Consider the following 20594-nt stretch of genomic DNA (forward strand, 5'->3'; position numbering starts at 1 on the left):
TGGAGTGTAGTTGGCATGTCAGTGATCTCATAGATGAAATGGTGTATTCTGTGCTTCCACTGAAATTCTGCAACTTCTCTGCACCGGAATCTTCAGTTCCAGTCTTCTTCAATTTACCACCCCACAAAAAATTACCAAGTGTGCCTAGCTCTTACAACTGCAAAAGTTTTGGCGATCTCTGGTGAAATCCTGGAAGCCCAAGAGGCTGATGAATAGCATTGTTAGCACATAGAACTACTTCAGGCCCCTTGACTGCTCCCCCCAACAATGACTCGCAGAAGCGGACTGGATCATGTAAAGAGATAAATTATTCTGATTTGTGTAACTAACACAGGGTGCAGAATTCAGCCATGCTTAGTGTTGAACGCTGGAGCTTTTAGGGCTGTCATCATCACCAGCGATGTGTAATATTCAGCATAAAGAGAGGGGTGTCATTTTTAATGTAAATAAGTATATAGGGAATTTTTAATTTTGTCTGTCGCGTCCGCCCCTTGGTGTTGATGTAGTACATATTGTCTGGTCTTTGACTGCAATAAAGATTGATTGCAGCACAATAGAACTGGGTGTTCGGCAGAACTCACTGCAGCTCCCTGTTTCGTCCTTTCAGCTCCCCTCTTACCTTCATTCCTCTTAAATTCGTTGCCTCCATTCCTTCCAGGTCGTGGTCAGCAAAGCAGCCATGATTGTGAACCAGCTGTCCAAGAAGGAGGCCTCGCGCCGTGCTCTGATGCAGTCCCCTCAGATAGTCGCTGCCGTGGTCCGAACCATGCACAGCACGAGCGACCTAGACACAGCCCGCTGCACCACCAGCATCCTCCACAACCTGTCCCACCACCGCGAGGGCCTGCTGTCCATCTTTAAGTCCGGGGGCATCCCAGCTCTTGTGCGCATGCTCAGGTGAATTTGCAGCCCTTGGCGCATCCCATGGATGCCTTTAAAAGCATAGGAACGTAGGACACTGCCCTTTGCAGAGTCAGACCGTTGGTCCATCTATTGTCTACACTTGGCTGGTAGCAGCTCTCTGGGCTTTATCCAGGGTTCTGTCCCAGTCGTACTTCTAGATGCCAAGGATCCAACCTGGGAACTTCTGCATACAAATCAGATGCTCTGCTGTGAACTACAGCCCTTCCCCAACCCTACAGGACTTTCTGAATTTCCAGCACTTGGCAGAGCTTGACCCTCACTTCCCCCATTTTTGGAAGAGCTTTTTCCAAGAGTAAAGCTTGGAAACAATATATAGGACGCCTCTCTGGGTTGCATTTGCACTAGGTATTCAGCTCAGGTTCTTGGTGGGTTGTGATTGCAGACGTTTAGGGTGGTATTCAACTAAGTTCATGTGCTAGCCCAACAGGATTTCTTTTTCCCCTGCACCAATCCCAGATCTGCTCTGGTAGGTCAGGAGAAAGTCCAGAACATATTTAAGAAGGTGTGGGAGTGGGGAGCAGAAATCCTTGCACTGATGGAGCATCAACCATAGCAATACTTTAAATCTTTGGTTTGTGCCAGGGCTCAGCCCTGAAACCTGTCATGTCCCATTGTGCATGTACATAATCCTCTATATTACCAACAAGTAATTACAAGCAACCCACCCACACCTGATATTACAGGGCAGGGCCATATTTACTTGATCCTTCTCTACCTCTTAGCTTTACAAATAGCTGACCATGTCCCGGTGGCCGGTTAACTGTCTCTTGAGTTGCGCAAATAGAACTAAAGCGTCCTAACTTCAGCCACCCCCAAATTCCCAGGCACACCTGAGCAGTATGCTGCCAGCCGCGCTCTCTTCTCTTATGCACGTCCTGCTATTCCTTTGCTATGCAAGCCTTGCTAGGCACCTGAGCTGCCGTGGCAGCTTGCCAGGGGAACGTCCACACCCAGCTGGCATAAAATGGAGCTGATGAGCAGTTGCCTTAACATGGAGGCGCTGCCTTTGTTTTTTGAAGCACAAGCCTCGGCGTGCCATAGCTGAGCCTTGCTCGGTTTCCACTACTGCTTTTCCAGTTTAGAAGTCCTGCAACCACTGCACCCTCTTCGTACCTTGGCACCTTCTTTAATAGCCTCTCTGTGTGCCACGGTGGGACCGCCAGAGCACAGGGCTTCATCCTCTGTGGCAGCCCCACAACTGAGTTGGCAGCAAAATGGTCCCATTGTCTTGGTGTTGCTCTCAACTGAGCACCCTGAGAAAGGAGAGGAGAAGCCAGGAAGTGGGGATATAACTTAGGTGGCTGGCAAGTGCATAACTTGATGGCAGAGCATATGACTGCTAAGCCAGCGGGCTTTAAGTATGTTCAGTGAGTCCCACTCTTTTTCCACTGCAGTTCATGTATGAATCATTGCCTGTCTTGACCCCCTTTGGCTGGGAATTCAAATAATAGATTTTTTTGTCTTCCAATGTTTCCCACCCCTTGACACACAGCTCTCCCGTGGAGTCAGTCCTGTTTTATGCCATCACCACCCTTCACAACTTGCTGCTGTACCAGGAAGGTGCCAAGATGGCCGTGCGCCTGGCAGATGGCCTTCAGAAGATGGTTCCCTTGCTGACCAAGAACAACCCAAAATTTCTTGCCATCACCACCGACTGCCTGCAGCTGCTTGCCTATGGGAACCAGGAAAGCAAGGTAAAGGGGGAGCTGTGCCACTAAACTAGGATGCTTCTCTTACATGGAGTGCAGGGCAGAGGAGACCCTGGGATCCAGTAACATAGGGCCTGAATTGGTGCTCAGAACATAAGCAAGTCTTCCCCACTCATGTTTGAGTTTGGGTTGCGTCAGCTCTTGTCTACAAACAGCAAGGAAAAGGCTACATTTCATGGGCTTGAGGGGGAGGATGAAATGGAGAAAACATGCCCTAAGTTCTGGGGAAACGATTGAATGGACAGGTGCCATTCTCTGTGCATGCCCAGAGAAGCAGGAGATCATCACTCTGTGTGCTTGCTTCTGCAGCTCATCATCCTGGCCAACGGAGGCCCCCAAGCCCTTGTTCAGATTATGCGCAGCTACTCATATGAGAAACTGCTGTGGACCACCAGCCGTGTCCTCAAGGTCCTTTCCGTCTGCCCCAGCAACAAGCCAGCCATCGTGGAAGCCGGTGAGTGGCTACAGTGGTGGAACGCTTTGTTAGGAGTCTGGGAAAGGGGTGCTTCATCTGGCATCATACTTTGCTGTCTTCAGCAGCTGGTGCCTCAAGAGTGCACTGTGGCAATTGGTTCTCTTCATTAACTGTGCAAAGTATGTTCCCTAAATTTGCACTTTGCATTTGAGAACGTGCAAAGCGATACAGGAATGCTCAGCTTTCAGTACCTTCCCAGGAACTAGTTCAGCATGTACAAATTGATTAGAGGATACTGTTTCTTTTAAAGCTCAGAACAACCATGGGTCTTGCAAGTGGGGTTTTCCAGGCACTGATCAGGGCAATACCATCATTGCTTCATCATTGCTATAGACTGGGCAAATAGCTAGCCTTTCAGTTACAGTAAAACCTGTGCACAGTCATTCTACTAGTAAGCAAAGAACATCACACCACGGTCTAGTGCTGAAAGAGTTAGACTTAGAACTTGAACAAGATCTTTGCCTTTGACATTCTTAAATCCTAAGCCCCTGTGAGCAGGACCTGACTTCTTACTTGTGTACGGTGCCTGGCTATTGTAAGGATTTTAACATAATGCAGCATTTGGCGAGTCACTTCGCTAGTCTTGGTTTCCTTACCTGTATAATTGAAAAAAAGCAGTGATCGGACTTCCTCTTGAGCATAGTCTTGAACACACAACAAAGATTTGTGTCAAGGAAATGCTCTTAGTGTTGCTTCATTATATATATCAACCTGCAAAACATTAATTAGAGCTGTCGGACTCCCTCTCGCAGCCTGTCTTGGCAGTTTGTGCCGTGCATGATAGCATTGCTGCAGCTGTTCTGTGAGCTACATCCAGCTTCCTTTCCAGGAGGAAAGACAGGGTTTAAATGCTAGTTATTTAGTGGTGGTTTAAAACTGTTTGGACACACACTCCTGCTTGTCCAAATAATCAAAGTAAAAATAAATAAATTACAATTTTTTATCTCTTTTCTTCTTCTTCCTCTCCCCCCCCCCAACACATCCCAACAGGAGGCATGCAAGCTCTGGGAAAGCACCTGACCAGCTCCAGCCCAAGGCTTGTGCAGAACTGCCTGTGGACTCTGAGGAACCTCTCAGATGTGGCCACAAAGCAGGTGAGCAAGACTGGGCAGGGCCTCGTGCATTCTGCAGCAGTATATTTTCCACGGGCACCTTTAATTTGAACCACCCTTAAGCCCCACCCAGTAATTGTTCCTACTAGTTGCAGAGTCATGACCAGAAATCTGCTTCTTTTGGAGGATCACTTGGAGAAGGGAGTGGAGGAGTGGGGAATAGGGCAAGGCTCCATCCCCAAAGGGCTGCGGAAAAGCCTTGATGATCCTTCACTCCTCTTTTTTGCTCTTGCGTTAGCAACTAGGGGGCCAGGTGACATTCCTCGGCGGCCATATTTGGCTTAGGGGATTCCAGCAGACGACCCTGGCCTTAGGGTCTAGCTAGCTTCTGATCTGGAGAGGTTGTAGCAAAATTTCATGACACTCCTGTTCGAGAAAGGGGAGTTTGAGAGAGAAACATGTTGGAATACTTCTCCCCACACTCCTTTCTTCCCTTTAACAAAATTGTCTGGCCCCGTGGTGTCGTCTCATGACCTTTTTCTATCCCACCCACAGGAGGGTCTTGATGGTGTCCTGAAGATCCTGGTGAACCAGCTGAGTTCGGACGACATCAATGTGCTGACCTGTGCCACCGGCACCCTCTCCAACTTGACCTGCAACAACAGCAAGAACAAGACCCTGGTTACCCAGTCGAACGGAGTGGAAGCCCTGATACACACCATCCTCCGGGCGGGAGACAAAGAGGATATCACCGAGCCGGCTGTCTGTGCTTTGAGGCACCTCACCAGCCGGCACCCAGAGGCTGAGATGGCCCAGAATTCCGTGCGGCTGAACTATGGCATCCCCGCCATCGTCAAGCTGCTTAATCAGCCCAATCAGTGGCCGTTGATCAAGGTATGAGTGGAGGGAGGCCATTGGCTGAGCAGTTTTGTGTATACGTACATAGTGTGCCTTACTTCAAGCGTATCAGGCTCAGATTGCTAAAGCAGTGGCTTTTCACATGTTCAGGAAAACAATCTAGCACAGTCCTAGGAGGCTGTGCCACGTCAGAATGGGCGGTCATGGTTAAATCTTTCTCCATGTCAGAAACTCCCTGATCATCACTGAAAGCTACAGTATTAGGGATTGTATTAGTTTAGCTTTCTCCTATGCGCTTCTCTCTTGGCTGTGCCAAGAGGTTTCATCAACACCCGGGAGCATTTGATCACATGGGTCTCCAACATTTTTAAAATATCATTTTTTCTTTATTGAAAGTTTAAAAAGTACGTAATCACAAGTGCACAGAGGAAGATAAGACGCAAAAGAAGAAGAAAAAGAAGCAGCACCCATGTAGAAAACAAAACAGAGTGGGGGTGGGGGATTTGCATACATTACAAGAAATGGTTATTGTAGTTAACCAGACCATAACCTATTACGGTATTTATATTGTTGATTTTGTCCATGGCAAGTTTACGTTTCTACCCAACCTGTTCATGTGTAGTGAGTTTGTACCTATCTTCAATCTAATTGTGGAAGGGAGCTGCATTTTTATTTTTCCAGTTCATCAATACCCGACTTTTTGCTGCAGTAGGGGTGCAGAGAGTCAATTCATATTGTCCCTTTGTTAGATTCCATGTATTGGGTTTATAATTCAAAATCACATGGTCTCCATTAAGGTGGTACAGCCCGCCTAATACTACTTTCAGCTAAGCTACAGGGGGCTCTTTGCCGCACTGTGGAATTTGAATTTGTGTGCTGGGGAATGATGCTGTGGATGTAGGAACGATGGGAGCAATCTGCTTAGATGTCTAAGATCTGTATGGCCGGTTGGTATAACGCAGTGGCTAAGTGCATTTACCTGTTCGCTAGGAAGGCTATGCTTCCAAATTGCAGCTCAGCTGCAAGGTAATTGGGCAGCCTTTGACAGAGCAGCCTCCTCTGTAATATGGGGGTGATGAATAACACCAGCCAACCTTTCATGCTGGTTGTGCAGATTGCTTAGATGACGCAAGTGCTGAAGGACGTGGTGCTTTTCCCTTATATGATCTTATAGCAGGCATGGGGTCTCTAGGTGCAGATGGGAGAAGAGAGTCTTCCTCCTGGAAGAAGGTTGAGGGAAGGGGGTTGGTGGGTATGAGAGAGAGGAATTGCTCTGTTGGCTAGCCTAATCCAGTGGTGCTCTTGTGTTTGGTATTAATTGGAGCAAAGGCGCAGGGACTGCATTGTTCTGCTCTGTTTTCTGACTTCAAATGCCAAGGGTGGGGTAGGGATGGCAAACACCAGCACCTTGCAGAACTACCTGGTTTTGCCCTTGGCCAGCGTCCTCAAGGTGTGCCTCTTTCCTTCTTCTCCATGCTCATAGGCTACCATCGGCCTCATCCGCAACCTGGCTTTGTGCCCAGCCAACCACGCCCCCTTGCAGGAAGCCGCCGTCATCCCGCGCCTGGTTCAGCTGCTGGTGAAGGCTCACCAAGACGCCCAGCGCCACGCAGCCGCCGGCACACAGCAGCCCTACACGGTGAGAGGCCAGGGAGGGTTCTGGTTTGGGCATGGGAACCTAGCTGACTGAAAGCCCCCTTAATACAGCTGGTCCCTGTTTTTGTTTCATTTTGCTCCTCTGGAGCAATAGTTACCTTCAGTGTAGCAATAACGTGGGGTGCAAGCCAAGGAACAGGCTGCTCTGCATATCCAGCCCATAACAGATTTCTTTCTCCTTCAGGATGGGGTAAAGATGGAGGAGATCGTGGAAGGCTGTACGGGGGCATTGCACATCTTGGCTCGCGACCCCATGAACCGAATGGAGATCTTCCGCCTGAACACCATCCCGCTCTTTGTGCAGGTGGGCGCATCCAAGAGGAGGGGAGGAATGCCATAGGGATGTGTGGGTGGGACTTGGCACCCTTGAGTCGGGTAAACTAGACTTGGAGCAGAGAGAAGCAAATCCCCATGAAGCTTTCTTGGTGGCTCTTGTCCAAATTGCCCACCCCCCATCTCAGCCTAGTGTTTCCTGCATTCTAACTTCCATTTCCATTCTAACTTCCTCAAAAGAAAGGCAGGGTGCTTGGGTGATGTAATCATAAGCTCCTTTGAAAGCACCACCTGTATTCTTTTTTAAAAAAATATTTTTTATCCGGTTTCACTTTTAACATTTGCATTCATATATAAATCATGGTCATATACAAATAGGATTCTCTGAATCCCTAGAGTTCCCTTCACGGGTTCCATAGTTATTCTTTTTTCAACTGTCTCGTATAATGTTCTCTGTATTTCCTTAAAACTCAATTGTTACCATAGTTCTTGATACATTGCAAGTGTTGTTAAAATCCTGCCAATGTTTTTAATTGTTTATAGTGTTCTTCTAAATAGCTTATAAATTTCCCCCATTCTTCATTGAATTTGTTGTCTTCTTGGTTTCTGATCTTCCCAGTCATTTTTGCCATTTTGGCATAGTCTGTCATCTTTGTTAACCATTCTTCTCTAGTAGGGACTTTGTCTTCCTTCCATCTCTGGGCCAGAAATAGCCTCGCAGCCGTCGTTGCGTACATAAACAGTCTTTTCTGCTCCTTTGGTATTTCTGGACCTAACATTCCTAATAAAAAAGCTGCCTCTTTTTTTACAAAAGTTATTTTAAACTTTTTTTCAACTCATTATAAATCATTTCCTAATATGCTTTCGTTATCTTGCATGTCCACCACATATGGTAAGATGTGCCTTCTTTCTCTGCATTTCCAGCCGATATTTGTAGCTGTTCTATATATTTTTGTTAATTTAGTAGGAGTTAGGTACCGTTGGTACCTAGCATCACCTGTATTCTCAAGGCCTTGCTCATCTCCCTATCTTGCTTGTGTAGTTTGGCTTGAATCAGGTTTGTGTGTGTGTGTGTTCTTGCCATTTAATAACAACAACAATTGAATGTTTGCCATGCACCCACCGCACCTAGGCATTGTACGTAAAGTAGGGTTTCGTAGTCCTTTGCTAGCAGGGGCACGATACACAAGGAACGTTGAGGAAGGGCAGGGAGCAAAACAGAATGAAATAGAAAACATTCTCTTGCTTACACTTCCTGCCTTTGTTCGCTTCCCCCCTGACCGCAGCTCCTGTACTCTCCAGTGGAAAACATCCAGCGTGTGGCAGCTGGTGTTCTGTGTGAACTGGCGCAAGATAAGGAAGCAGCTGACGCCATTGACGCAGAGGGGGCCTCAGCACCGCTGATGGAGCTCCTCCACTCCCGGAATGAAGGCACAGGTAATGGGCTGTGTGCGCGCATTTCTCCCTCTAAGATACAGAGTTCTGTGTGGTTCCCTTTGCTGTTACATGCTCCAGCTTCCTCCATTCAACAGTTCAATTAGCTTAATTATCTAGTGTTGAAAATGCGTTAGAACAAACATTACAAGAGTGATTAAATGTGTGAGAGTGGCAAATGGTTTGGGGTTTGTATATAAAAGGCAGCATGGGCTTACTCAGAGTTAAGTGATTCCAAGCAGGCAACTGTTTCCTCTCTGAGAAAGGAAAATGCAGCATTTGACTTTTCCAGTGAAATGGAATCCATTAAAAGGACTGTGTTGGATCTCAAGCTCGTCCGTAGTTTAGCACAACACAGACAGAGCCAAACAAATTCCAGTAAGCCTTAGATTGCATGCTCCCCTTTCTCTCATCCTCCTTCTGAGTTGCTGGGAGGAAAAGGTTTGGAAGCTTACACTTCAGCTTTTGCATAACTGCTTCCTTTTGTCCAAACTTGGTATTGTGGTTAGTATTAACTGAAGCAATGATTTCAAGTTGGCTTATTACAAACAAGCTGTAGTTATTGTTCACATTGCACTAAACTATGGCTTAGTGTGAAGCCTGAATGCAGCCAACGTTTTTTCTCTGGGAACATGTCCAACTTGGAGAAAAACAACTGATGAAAGTTGTTCCATGGTCTGGTCCAGTCCTATTTTATTCACTATTGTCATTGGAGATAAAAATTGGAAGAGACTTGTTGGTGACCAGTGATCTTTTTAATGCGATAAAGGATCCAGGAGTTATGCAAGGATTTAGCTGGGTGATCTCATGAACTGAGCAATAGAAATTTGACAGTGAATAGTACAGAGTATGAGGGTGTGTATTTTATGACAGTCAGCTGGCTGAAAAGTCAGGTGAAGAAAGGATATTGGTTGCAAAATGCCTGTGAGCTACTGATGTGATGTAGCAGACATTGAAGGCAGTTCTCGGATTCACTGGGCTTTTCTAGCAAGGATAGATGAGGCAAAGGAAAAGGAAGCCGAGAAAATTTAAAAGGAATAAAATCCATCAAGGTGGTAAAACACAGCCATTGCCAACATAGGTGTTAACAAAATGGGAGATTTGCTAAAGGGCCTCTTGATTTCACCCCCTCTCTCCCTCCAGCTACATACGCAGCAGCTGTGCTGTTCCGCATCTCGGAAGACAAGAACCCGGACTATCGGAAACGCGTCTCTGTAGAACTTACCAATTCACTCTTCAAACACGATCCTGCCGCTTGGGAAGCAGTGAGTGGTGTCTATAATGTTTTGGCAGGGAAGGGCTAGTGTGACAACTTGGAGCCAGAGCAGACCTTGCCCCCACCTTCCCCCAGTCTTCTTACTCACCTTCAGTTTGCTTGCAAAATGTATATTCTTATTTTGGACATTTGATGAATGACTTCTGGAAAATCAAGGTGCGCAGAGTACTTAAAGTTTACGGTAGTGTTATAACATTCAATATTGGGACTTTAGGAATAAATAAACTACCCCACAGCATTCAAAACTTGAAGATATTTTGGAATCTCGGGCACCTGAATCTCACTTCATACTTGCGCAATTTGGTCCTAACATACCGTATTTTTCCGTCTATAAGACGCCTCCATGTATAAGACACCCCCTATTTTGGGGGACTCTGATTTAAGAAAAAATTGTGTATTTTACTATACGAGTATAAGACACCGTGTATACACGCCCCCAAATTTTTGACATTATTTTTTAGGGGGGAAAACCTTGTCTTATACACGGAAAAATACGGTAATTGGTCATAAGAGAACCGGAAGGGGTTACTGGGTCATCAAGACAAACCCTTTGCCTGTTGCAGGGACCCTGCTTCAAGCAGTGTTATCAGAGAGAGAGAAATGCCCCACCTCTTCATGTTCAGTGGTGTTAACAGCCTTGGACAAGGGTTCAAAATTTAACTTAAGTGTTTGGCCCAAGACAATCGCCTCATGAGGTGACACCCACCATAGCAGTGTTGTTCCAGCTGTGTTCTAGGAAAACATATATTTGTTCCTGCATCACTCTTGGGACCAAAGAACACATTTCCCAGGAAACTACTTTTTGATCTAGCGATTTATTTATTTATTTATAAATGAAGTCCAGCAGTGGTTTCGGGAGGGAGGGGTGTTGAGTGCTGTCTACCTGCAGGACAAATGGCGGCTGTGGGAGCAATTTCCATCAGGAAAACAGCATGAGAGTAAAAGGCTTGCCCTCCTCTCCTTTCCCTCCACCAAACTGCTTCACTGCTCCAATCAGTTTGGCACCTGCTCTTGATTAGAAACTAAAATGCTAGGCCATGCAGCCATAGCTGCCTGCATGACATGTGAATCGGCCCTCGCTTCACATGGGCCAGCGGCAAGACATAAAATACCCTGGTCAGCATCCCATGTGACCTTGAATGTACTCAACTTCCTTAAAGTAACCCAGTTGGATGTTTGCCCAACCCATTGTTTGGTGGCTTCCAGTGACCTGTTGTCATCATCCTTTCCCTGAAGCTCTTGTTTCCGTGTTTTGTTACCCACTAAAGTTAACATGTGTGTTTTTTCTGACCGGCAAACAATCTAAACCTGTTTGGCCGAGTTCAGGACAGTGGTCGGAATAATTTGGGAGAGCTTTACTTGCACGAAGAATTTGAAAATGGCCAAAGTGGCCAAAGGGACTAACAGTGCATTAAAAACAGTCAGAGACGCCTGCTAATGGTGAACCACTTGCTTAGCAAGTATAGTCTCCAAGCCTCTACCCCGGGACAGAAAAGCCTGTGTCTCTCTATGTTACACCCATCATGCCTGATCATTGGCCAGCCAGCCAGGGCTGATGGGAGTTGGAATCCAACAACCTCTGGAGGGCCACAGGTTCCCCACCTCTGCTGTATCCCATCAACTCTGGTTTTGGGGTGGTCACTTACTCATGGGCTATGAGTTCAGCAGTCTGGGTTTTCCCTCGTCAAGCATTTGCAGATCTGGAGGATCCACGCCCACCCTGGTTTCTGGGCATGGGCAACCCAGATGTTCGCAGCTCTCTCAGTGGCACAAACTCAGCTAAAGAAGATATTAGCCCACAAAGCAGTTGTCCTGAGGTTGCCATGGGAAACCTGAGTTTAGAATACCCCAAGAGCATCTTTGGGTTAACCTGTGGTCTCAGCAAGGCTTCTGCTACCATGTTGTGTGAACATCTGTCTCTTCTCCACAGGCCCAGAGCATGATACCCATTCATGAGCCATACCCAGATGGTAAGTATGAGCTGCCAGCCTTCCTGTCCCTGGGTCCCAATTTCCAGGAGGTGGGGAGGTGGGAGCTGGCTCAGAACAAAGGAAGCTTGGTGAGGCACTGCCCAACTTTCATCAAAAAACCAGCCATCACTGCCTGTTCTCCTATAACATTTAAGCACATGGGACCTTCTCCTTTTCCATTGCAATAGAGCTGGATGGAGGTTACCGCAGCATGTACCCCTCCGACATCCCCATGGATCCTATGCATATGGACATGGACATGGACGGGGACTATCCCATGGATGCATACAGCGATGGCGTGCGGGGCGCTTACCCGGACCATGTTCTTTCCTAAGGTGCTCTTTGGGCAGGGCTCAAGGTAAGAGCATCTCCAGATGCATTTTGGAACCGAACAGTAAGTTGAATCAAAATCCAACAGAGAACGGAGACGGTATTCTTGTTCCTGGGGGGGACAAACACTCTCTGCGCCCTTTTATTTGCCTTCAAAAATGTCTCTCTGTTGTTGTGTTTTCCCTGCTCCAAATGAAAATGGATAACCTGCAGGTGTGATTTCTCTAGAGAGGCCTGGAAAAAATCCTGAGCTAAAATCAAGGGAGACACGTGGATTAATTTTTAAGCCCAGTTCAAATGGCATGGTAAATGAGAATTCGTCTAGACTCACTCACACACACCATTTTTCTCCTGTGCAACCACAGCAGGAAGTTTGAAGTTTTTGCTTAACCGTAGCGTGTTGTGTCTTCTGAACCAAGAAACTAAATGACATTGACTATCATATGTTTGAAACAAGCCAGCTTCCAAACGTGGCACATGAAACTTGGCTTGTTCTGCAAACCTTGGTCAAACGTTAGCCCCAGTTGTTAGGATTCGGATGTAACACTCAATTGTGATTAACTGAAATTGGAAGGAACAGCTTTTGAGACCCTGCTGGCTATGCTGGAGGGGAGAAGAAAGGAGGGGGAGCCCAGGCTTGTTTCCTGTCATGATATCCAAGCATGGCCTTTGTGTGGTCGTCTCTCCCCACCCCCAATTCCTAGACAAAACAAAGCTTTGCAGGTTTGCTACAAGCAGAATATTTTGTTGGGTCAGACCAAATGTCCGCCCGCTCCAACTGTTTATCTCCCAGCAGCCTCCATCCAATTGCCCCTCTAAGACATGGTAGGGCTCCTGCGGCTTGTCCCTAGCTTCTAGTATGAAGAGAAATAAATACTGCTGTTTCACTTTTGGCTGTTGTGGCTAATGCCCATTAGTAGACAAGTCCTTTGCGAATTTGCCCAAAAGTTCTCCCATTGTGTCACCTCCAAAGTTGCTTATTTTCAACACCTACTGGTGGAATGGCTATTCCAAAAGAGAGAGAAATCTTTGCACCTGAGATCTAGAAATTTGCCAGTGCCTAAAAACAAAAGGGCTTGTTCTTGACAGCCCAACTGCCAAATTGTCTTCCTGGCAAAAATGGAGGTTGCTACTCAATTGACAAGGAACCAAGAGACCTTTTGCTCATCAGACAAGGCTACTGGGCTTGATGGACCAAGCAGTCTGATCCTGATATATAAAGCAACTTCCTATATCACAAACAGAGACGTGCTCTCTAGCATTGCTGAGTTCTTTGTATCTTGCAAATCTGACATGCCCTTCTCTCCCCCCCCCTTTCTCTTGCTCCACAGATGTTTTCTTAACACAGAAGAGGGCAGCCTCAGTGCTCAACTCCGGGGCACTTGGGAGACAGAAGTGCCTGAGAAAGATGACAAACTCTTCCTTTCCCTGCGAGGAGGTTTTATTTTCTAAAATGAAACCATTTCCCCCTCCTGTGGGCCTATGGGAAAGACCTTCCCCCCAGACCCCCCTACCCAAGACTGCTTCTAACAATCTTGTAATAACTTTTTATCGGCAGTCAGCTCCTTTCCCCCCGACTTTAATCAACCTCTTCCGTTTATCCCCTCTGCCGCTTCACCAAACCTTCCCTAAATCTGGGAAGCATTCTCAAAACTGCCATTGGGTCCTTGTACGAGTATTTTTCAAGCACACACACACACAAACTCCCCTCACCCCAGCCATTTGTGGTGCAAATCTAACTCTTTGCCATTTTAGATATATATATATATATTCTCCCTTGTTTGCACTTCTAATGCGTTGTCATCTAGGAAGTGAAGAAAACAATTTCCCCTTTCTCTCTTCTACTTTTTTTAAAACTTTCTGGGTTTTATTTTTAAATAAAGAGCAGCCAATGGGTGTGAGAGTTTGCCAAGAAACGAACAGCTTTGCATTTCCCAGCTTCTTCATTTGTTTTTTAGCCCTTGACAAATGTCTCTGTGGGCTTTGGCGCCCCAGCTGAAGAATCTCTTAAGCCCTCCTGCAAAGAGGAACAACTAACTGTTTTAAGAAAGCTGTCCTTCTACTGACCATCTCTTGCACATTTTTAACCCCGAGTCGTCCTCCTTTTCCTCTCTCCTCCCCTCACCCCACCCTTCCTGGTGATTGGCGTGTTTCTCTTCCTTCTCCCCCCTCCCCAACCCCCAACCCTCTTCCTCCTTCTAATGCATTTTTAAAAGCAGCTCTCTCAATGTGATGGCTTAAGGCTTCCACTGGAAAAGGGATCGATGTAGCTGCAAATGTACTTCAGAAGATTTTATTATTATTTCTCTAAGGGATTTTTTTGTATAGACCAAAGCTTAAAAAACAAATAAAAACTTAAACCCAACCCTGCAATGCAAATGGGCTTGATTTCTTTGTGTTAACATTAGCTTCTGAGTGGCAGACTGGAATTCTGAAGAGGGGAAGACGGCTGAGTGGAAGGAAGGGAGAAAGGACAATGGAAGAATATGCCCGGATGCAGTTTATAAGTGCTCAGGCCCTGTTTCATTGGGGAAATGTAGGGTTGGCCCAACAGCCTAGTGGAAGAGGCGACTTTGAGAACGAACTAGGATTGTAATAGATATATATATATATTGGGAAGCTGATTGACTTGCTTGATTAGGCCAGGGGAAATTTATTGGAGAGAGAATGAAAAAAAGCATTGGCCTCTCTGAGTAGTGCGCTTTGTGTGCGAGCTTGTAAATAGTTTAAGTTTCTCAAAAATAAATCAACGTTGAGGTTTGGGGCACGCTAAACATTCTGACTTTAACTGGTTTTAAATGCAGGTTAAATAATTTTTTGGGTGCATTGGCTTAACTCATCAGGTGTGCAAGAGTAGAACTTTCAGAATCAGAAGCAGCTGTTGGAATATGTGAATTTTCTTTTTTCACGTAATCGACTTTAGCGGTAACATTACCTTCCTGAAGGTGGAGTTCCATATAGCCCAAGCCACACTGGGACTTTTTTTATTACTTTTAATTCCATCAGCTGTCCATAAACCAACCCTGTTAACTGTTCTTCCCAAGGAGAGGCTGTCAATTAAAAATGTGTAAAGTTGGTAAGGAGGGGGAAGAGTTTAACAAGGCCAGGGATCAGGGAGGTCTGCCTGTTAATCCTTAAAATAAGCAGGATTTGGTGACTGCAGCAGTGAGAGAAATGCATGCCGTTCACTATACATTTTAGGATTCAGCTCTTGATGCTGGAAATGGGGTTCAAGAGCTTGGCTCTGCTGATGTCCTTGGGATACCGTTGAAGAAACTGTGTTTAGGCTTCCCATAAGAATTGTGTCACATATACAGAACAAAAGTTGCTACACCAGTCTGCACCTTGCAGTAGTATGGTTGAACGTTAACCAGTCTCCTGGTGCCCTGCCAACCTGTGAAGTCATCTGTTTGATTGTAGTTCTGGTCTCTGCACACCATTTCCGGAACGATGCTGGCTGAAGGTCATCTCACTCCCTTTCCTGTTCCTGGCCTTAAAAGCCATGGTTATTTTTTTCACTTTTATCCACTCTTCCATGTTGACACTGGATCTCCCACCCAGTGCAGGTATGGGTGGACTAGATGCTACACTTAAACCACACACCGTAATTGCCCACTAAAGTTGTCCAAATCCTATGTCACAGAAAGAATTCTACAAACCGGTACAAAGGATGCAAATGAACAGATGGGTAGGCTTGCTTGGCATAGTTTTCTGCCCTGAGATCTTTTGATGAAGGGTGGATATGAATATAATAAATAAAAATAAAATAGTTTATTATGCAGAGCTCTTTGTCCCATAACTTACTCGCCCACGGAAGGTCCCACCTCCATATCCCTGAAATCGATCTGTTCATATAGCTGCGACTTCTGAAACTTCACCAGACATTCCTTGCATAAATCTCTGGCTCTACACCTGTCTCCAAGCAGCGAGTGCGACTGGCGCCATGCTTTCGCCAGCAATTGCATTTTTGGGGTGGGTGGGAGGAGACACATGTTCATCTGGCAGACACTAAGGATATGCATCTTTTGCTCACACTTTGCAAACACCCAGGTAAATGCAGGGGGAACCACAGGTGTTTCGGGGTGCTATTGCTTGTGCTTTTGTGGCGTTTGCTGCTGGAAACAGCTATTTGTGGCAAACGATTGTGTAAAGCGTGGAGCTGCCATTACCCCTGTGAGAAACCACCACTCTCGAGTGGCAACTGTGTCCACGTTTAACAAGGTAACATCCGCTAATAATAAAAATAAAAATTTATTATTTATACCCCACCCACCTGACTGGGTTTCCCCAGCCACTCTGGGCGGCTATCAACAAAAAAATACAATAAAGTATCAAACATTAAAAACTTCCCTAAACAGGACTGCCTTCAGATGTCTTCTAAAAGTCAAATGGTTGCATATTGCCTTGACATCTGATGGGAGGGCGTTCCACAGGGCGGGCGCCACTACCGAGAAGGCCCTCTGCCTGGTTCCCTGTAGCTTCACTTCTTGCAGTGAGGGAACTGCCAGAAGGCCCTCGGAGCTGGACCTCAGTGTCCGGGCTGAAGTGCCTCTGCTGCGTTAACCCAGGGGTCAAGGCAGTCTAGCATTCTGTCTGCTGAGAAGCTCACAAAGGAGAGCAAGAGAGGCAAATACAACAAAGTTAAGTGTGTGCAGACTTCTTTGTGGTTGGGTATTTACCTGCACTTAATTCAGTGACCTGGTTCTTGGGATTAAGCGTGAGGGTGCTGGTGCAGAGCCTCCCCCCGTCTCCCAACCAGCTCCTCAGCTTCTTATCTCCGCCTGCCCAAGTGCACCTTATTCCTCAAGCCTGCTGGAGCAAGTTTTCCCCCCTCCATATCCTGTGAACTCCTTAATCCCTGCAGCATGGCAGAAGGATGGAGTTAGGATCAAAGGGAGCTGGAGAGTAAAAGCTGTCTCCATGCATGCCTTGTTTTCCAGCATCAAACGGCTTTCCCTCTGTCCTGCCGGCTTTCTAGCATGAATGGGATTTGATTTTGCAGAGATTGGATATGGGTGTAACGGAACAGGAGGAGACGAGCAAGACGAGTAACAAAAACGAGAAGGAACGTAGCTGGGGTTCCTTCTTCAGCTATGAAAAAATGCCAGATGATGCTATAATTATGATGCTAAACAAAGTTTTATTTATTCTATTCCTTATGAACCAGACATGTAAACACCTTAAAAAAAAAAAGTAAGATTTCAAGGTCAGATGAAAGTGACGAAAGTATACCACAATTTTGCTAGCACACAGAAAAATCAGTGTCATACAGGAGTGCAGAATTCGGCTTAATACCAATCTCTGCTTTGACATAACAGCAAGCTGCCAACTCTTATGACTGCAGAGATGTGTGTGAAATGAAATGTCAGGAGCCAGACAGGTGACTCAATGAGATTTCAAAGGGTTGAGGGAGGGGTGCCCCACATTCTTTCTTAATTCCTTTCCAGCAGTAGCAGAACCAGCAAATTAGTGTGGATGCAGAATAAATTGCAGAATAAATTAGGCGACATTTTTAAGAAGTTACCCACTTCTTAAAAGTGGGTAGGTCGTTAATGCTGCAACCCAGTTGAAGGTGGGTTAACTCTCCAAGCTGGGTTTAAAATCCACACTTAAATAATCTTCCTGTCCTTGATTAATTGTTGGGCTAGCCAACAAGTAAAACTGGGACTGTGCGAAAGTCCCAGCTCTCCAGTGTTTTACATTTGATTTGATTTTATTTTTTAAAAGGAATGGCTTTTTCTTTCACCTTGTATCCCAAGCCAGTGGATGATAGCTTCACCTTGAAAGGAAAAGTAAGGGTGACATGTGAACATATCAATGTGCACTGTAAATCAAGACTGGCTTGTCCTCCAGATGTTACTAGACTATTTTCCATTATCCCTCACCATTGCCTTTGCAAACTGGAGCTGATGGGAATTGGAATTCTGGCAAACATCTGGAGAGCCACAGATGCCTTGTTCCAGCTGTGCATGAGGCTCTGGCTTGAAGCTGACCTCATGAACCAACTGGTGAGAGGAGATACCCCATCCCTAATGTCAAAGCAAGATTCAACTCCATCCTGAGCTGGTCCCGCTGCCTGGGAGTCCCACATCCACTGCCTTGCGTTTGGGTGAAGAGTGGCAGAATGTGAAAGTGCTGGTAATAAATATATTTACACAATGTTCTGGTTTTGAATTAGCGGGGATGTACCTAGACTACCTTGCTAACCCGAATCTGCAATAGCATCCTCTAGCCTTGTGCAGGACTGCAGCTCGTTGCCTTGGCTGTTCTGTTCTGCACTGGCCTGTCAGTTAATACATTCTTCTCCTCACCTGGGAGACAGGACCTGTCAGTTCCTGTTAATCAGGCTACAGCAAGGCAGAGAAGGAGAACTATTCCTGGCAGAACGAGCAACATGTTGTCCTGGTAGAAATAAGGTGCTGTGGATGAGAAACATTAAAATGGTGCATGAGTGCGATGCTGGAATTCATGGACCCAGATAAAACTCCCCGGCTGCTTGTGTTCCGCGGCCGATAAGAAGCCTGGAAATTAAACTTGCAGGGAGATCCCCTGGGGAAATGAGCTTTCGCTCCCCAACTTGGGCACGTGCTCGTTCTCCGGGGGCCTGCAGGTGCTGCCACCCACCTGAAGCGAGCATAAGTGTATGTGTTCACATCACCTTGTTCTCTTTCCCTAGGTGAAATGAAGCAGTTTCCATTCTGCCTGCCAAAACATTGTGAATAGTACAAACTTCTTGTACGCCTTCCTGCCCACAGTCAACTCTGGCAGGCCTAGTTAAAGCAGAATTTTTAAAAAGCAGAGTTTTTGGTGCTTTCATGCAGCACTTGGCACCCTGAGAAGTTTATCTCCAGAATATATTTTTCCCCCTCCCTGGAACAGAGACCCTCTGTAGGGTGCTCAGGAGCAGGCAGAAGCAACGCCCAGGACCGTAGGTGTGCATAGCACATTTCATGTGCACCTTGGGATTCTAAGGTGAACATTTACTGAACACAAGCTCATACTCATAAATGACATTATTTTTATTCATCCTCACCAGAATCCCTGGTTTTTTTGGGACATTGGGGTGTATGTGGGCACACCCAGGACATCCTGTGAGGTCACCTATGCCCAAGATGATGAATAAGAATTGAGACTGTCCAGAGAAGAGGGGGGCAGGAAGAGAAGATAGGGCAATAGCCTAGAGTTTTATCCTTCTAGTGATGGAAAGAGTGGCTCTCCAAAAGCATGTTTGGGTTAAAGGCTCGTCCCAGGCTTGAAAGCAAGATTACAACTGGGCCTTAGCCCAGTAAATTACATACCTTCCAGCATCTGGGGGATCCAAATTGGAATGCTCGCTTTTTTGGTCCTGATATCTTGCGGGAGCCAGCTGACTCATGCCGGACCAAAGAATGGGACATTCCAGGATCCAGTCAGAAACCGGAATGTCTTCTGTAATAATAATACTACTAATAATTTATTACTTATACCCTGCCCATCTGACTGTGCCTCCCCAGCCACTCTGAGCGGCTCCCAACAGATTATTAAAAACTCGATAAAACATCAAACATTAACAACTTCCCTAAACAAGGCTGCCTTCAGATATCTTCTAAAAGTCAGATAGTTGTTTATCTCCTTGACATCTGATGGGAGAGCGTTCCACAGGGAGGGCATCACTACTGAGAAGGCTGGTTCCACGATGTCCTGCTTAAATCAGTACGGTTGAGCAATGTGAATTAAAATCAATCTCATTGCACAGCTATCACTCTCACATAAGCCCAGTTGAAAGTGAGCAGGCTTTCTCCTGAGCGACCTCAGGCAAACTGGTATTCTTCCCAGCTAAGAATAATTTTTAATAATAATTTTATTATTTATACCCTGCCCATCTGGCTGGGTTTCCCCAGGCACTCTGGGTAGCTTCCAGAACATATAAAATAATAATAAATCATCAAATATTAAAAACTTACTGATACAGAGCTGCCTTCAGATGCCTTCTAAAAGTTGTGTAGTTCTTTATCTCCTTTACATCTGGTGGGAGGGTGTTCCACAGGGAGGGTGCCAATGCCGAGAAGGCCCTCTGCCTGGTTCCTTGTAACTTCACTTCTTGCAGTGAGGGAACCACTAGAAGACCCCCGGAGGTAGACCTCAGTGATGGGAGTGGAGACGCTCCTTCAGGTATACTGGGCCAAGGCCGTTCAGAGCTTTAAAGGTCAGCACCAACAGTTTGAATTGTGCTCGGAAATATACTGGGAGCCAGTGAAGATCCTTTAGGACCGGTGTTATGTGGTCTCAGCGGCCACCCCCAGTCACCAGTCCTAGCTGCCGCATTCTAGATTAGTTGTAGTTTCCGGGTCACCTTCAAAGGAAGCCCCACGTAGAGCACATTTCAGTAGTCCAACGGGAGATAACCAGAGCATGCACCACTCTGGTGAGACAGTCCGTGGGCAGGTAGGGCAGGGGTTTGCAAGGTTTACCTCTCCTGGGCCAGTTCACTCCCACAGAGATAACTCTGTGGGCCGGATTGTGTCTTGCGCAGACGCGATTTCTGGCGCCACAAAAGCGAGTCCCCACTCTGCACTGCGCCAGTTTAGTGCAGTGAGCAGGGACTCACTGAGCGGGAGGCTCAGTTCGGAGGCGGCTTGTGGGCCGTTTAAACGACCC

General features: G+C 46.3%; 1 protein-coding gene across 2 annotated transcripts in view; it reads left to right on the forward strand.

Moving 5' to 3' along the window:
• Nucleotides 1-14322, forward strand: part of JUP (junction plakoglobin) — a 58517-nt gene extending 44195 nt beyond the window's left edge. For both annotated transcript variants that reach the window (XM_082195500.1, XM_082195501.1), the window contains exons 4-15: nucleotides 659-897; nucleotides 2417-2618; nucleotides 2943-3087; nucleotides 4099-4202; nucleotides 4716-5054; nucleotides 6502-6657; nucleotides 6859-6978; nucleotides 8234-8384; nucleotides 9525-9646; nucleotides 11588-11627; nucleotides 11816-11985; nucleotides 13289-14322. In XM_082195500.1, the coding sequence (XP_082051626.1) occupies nucleotides 659-897; nucleotides 2417-2618; nucleotides 2943-3087; nucleotides 4099-4202; nucleotides 4716-5054; nucleotides 6502-6657; nucleotides 6859-6978; nucleotides 8234-8384; nucleotides 9525-9646; nucleotides 11588-11627; nucleotides 11816-11961 (1764 nt within the window). In that variant the 3' untranslated portion in view covers nucleotides 11962-11985; nucleotides 13289-14322. The remainder of the gene's footprint in view (nucleotides 1-658; nucleotides 898-2416; nucleotides 2619-2942; nucleotides 3088-4098; nucleotides 4203-4715; nucleotides 5055-6501; nucleotides 6658-6858; nucleotides 6979-8233; nucleotides 8385-9524; nucleotides 9647-11587; nucleotides 11628-11815; nucleotides 11986-13288) is intronic.
• Nucleotides 14323-20594: the final 6272 nt, after the last annotated feature.

The sequence above is a fragment of the Podarcis vaucheri genome, assembly GCF_965113315.1.
Source record: "Podarcis vaucheri genome assembly, chromosome: 13".
Lineage (NCBI taxonomy): Eukaryota > Metazoa > Chordata > Lepidosauria > Squamata > Lacertidae > Podarcis > Podarcis vaucheri.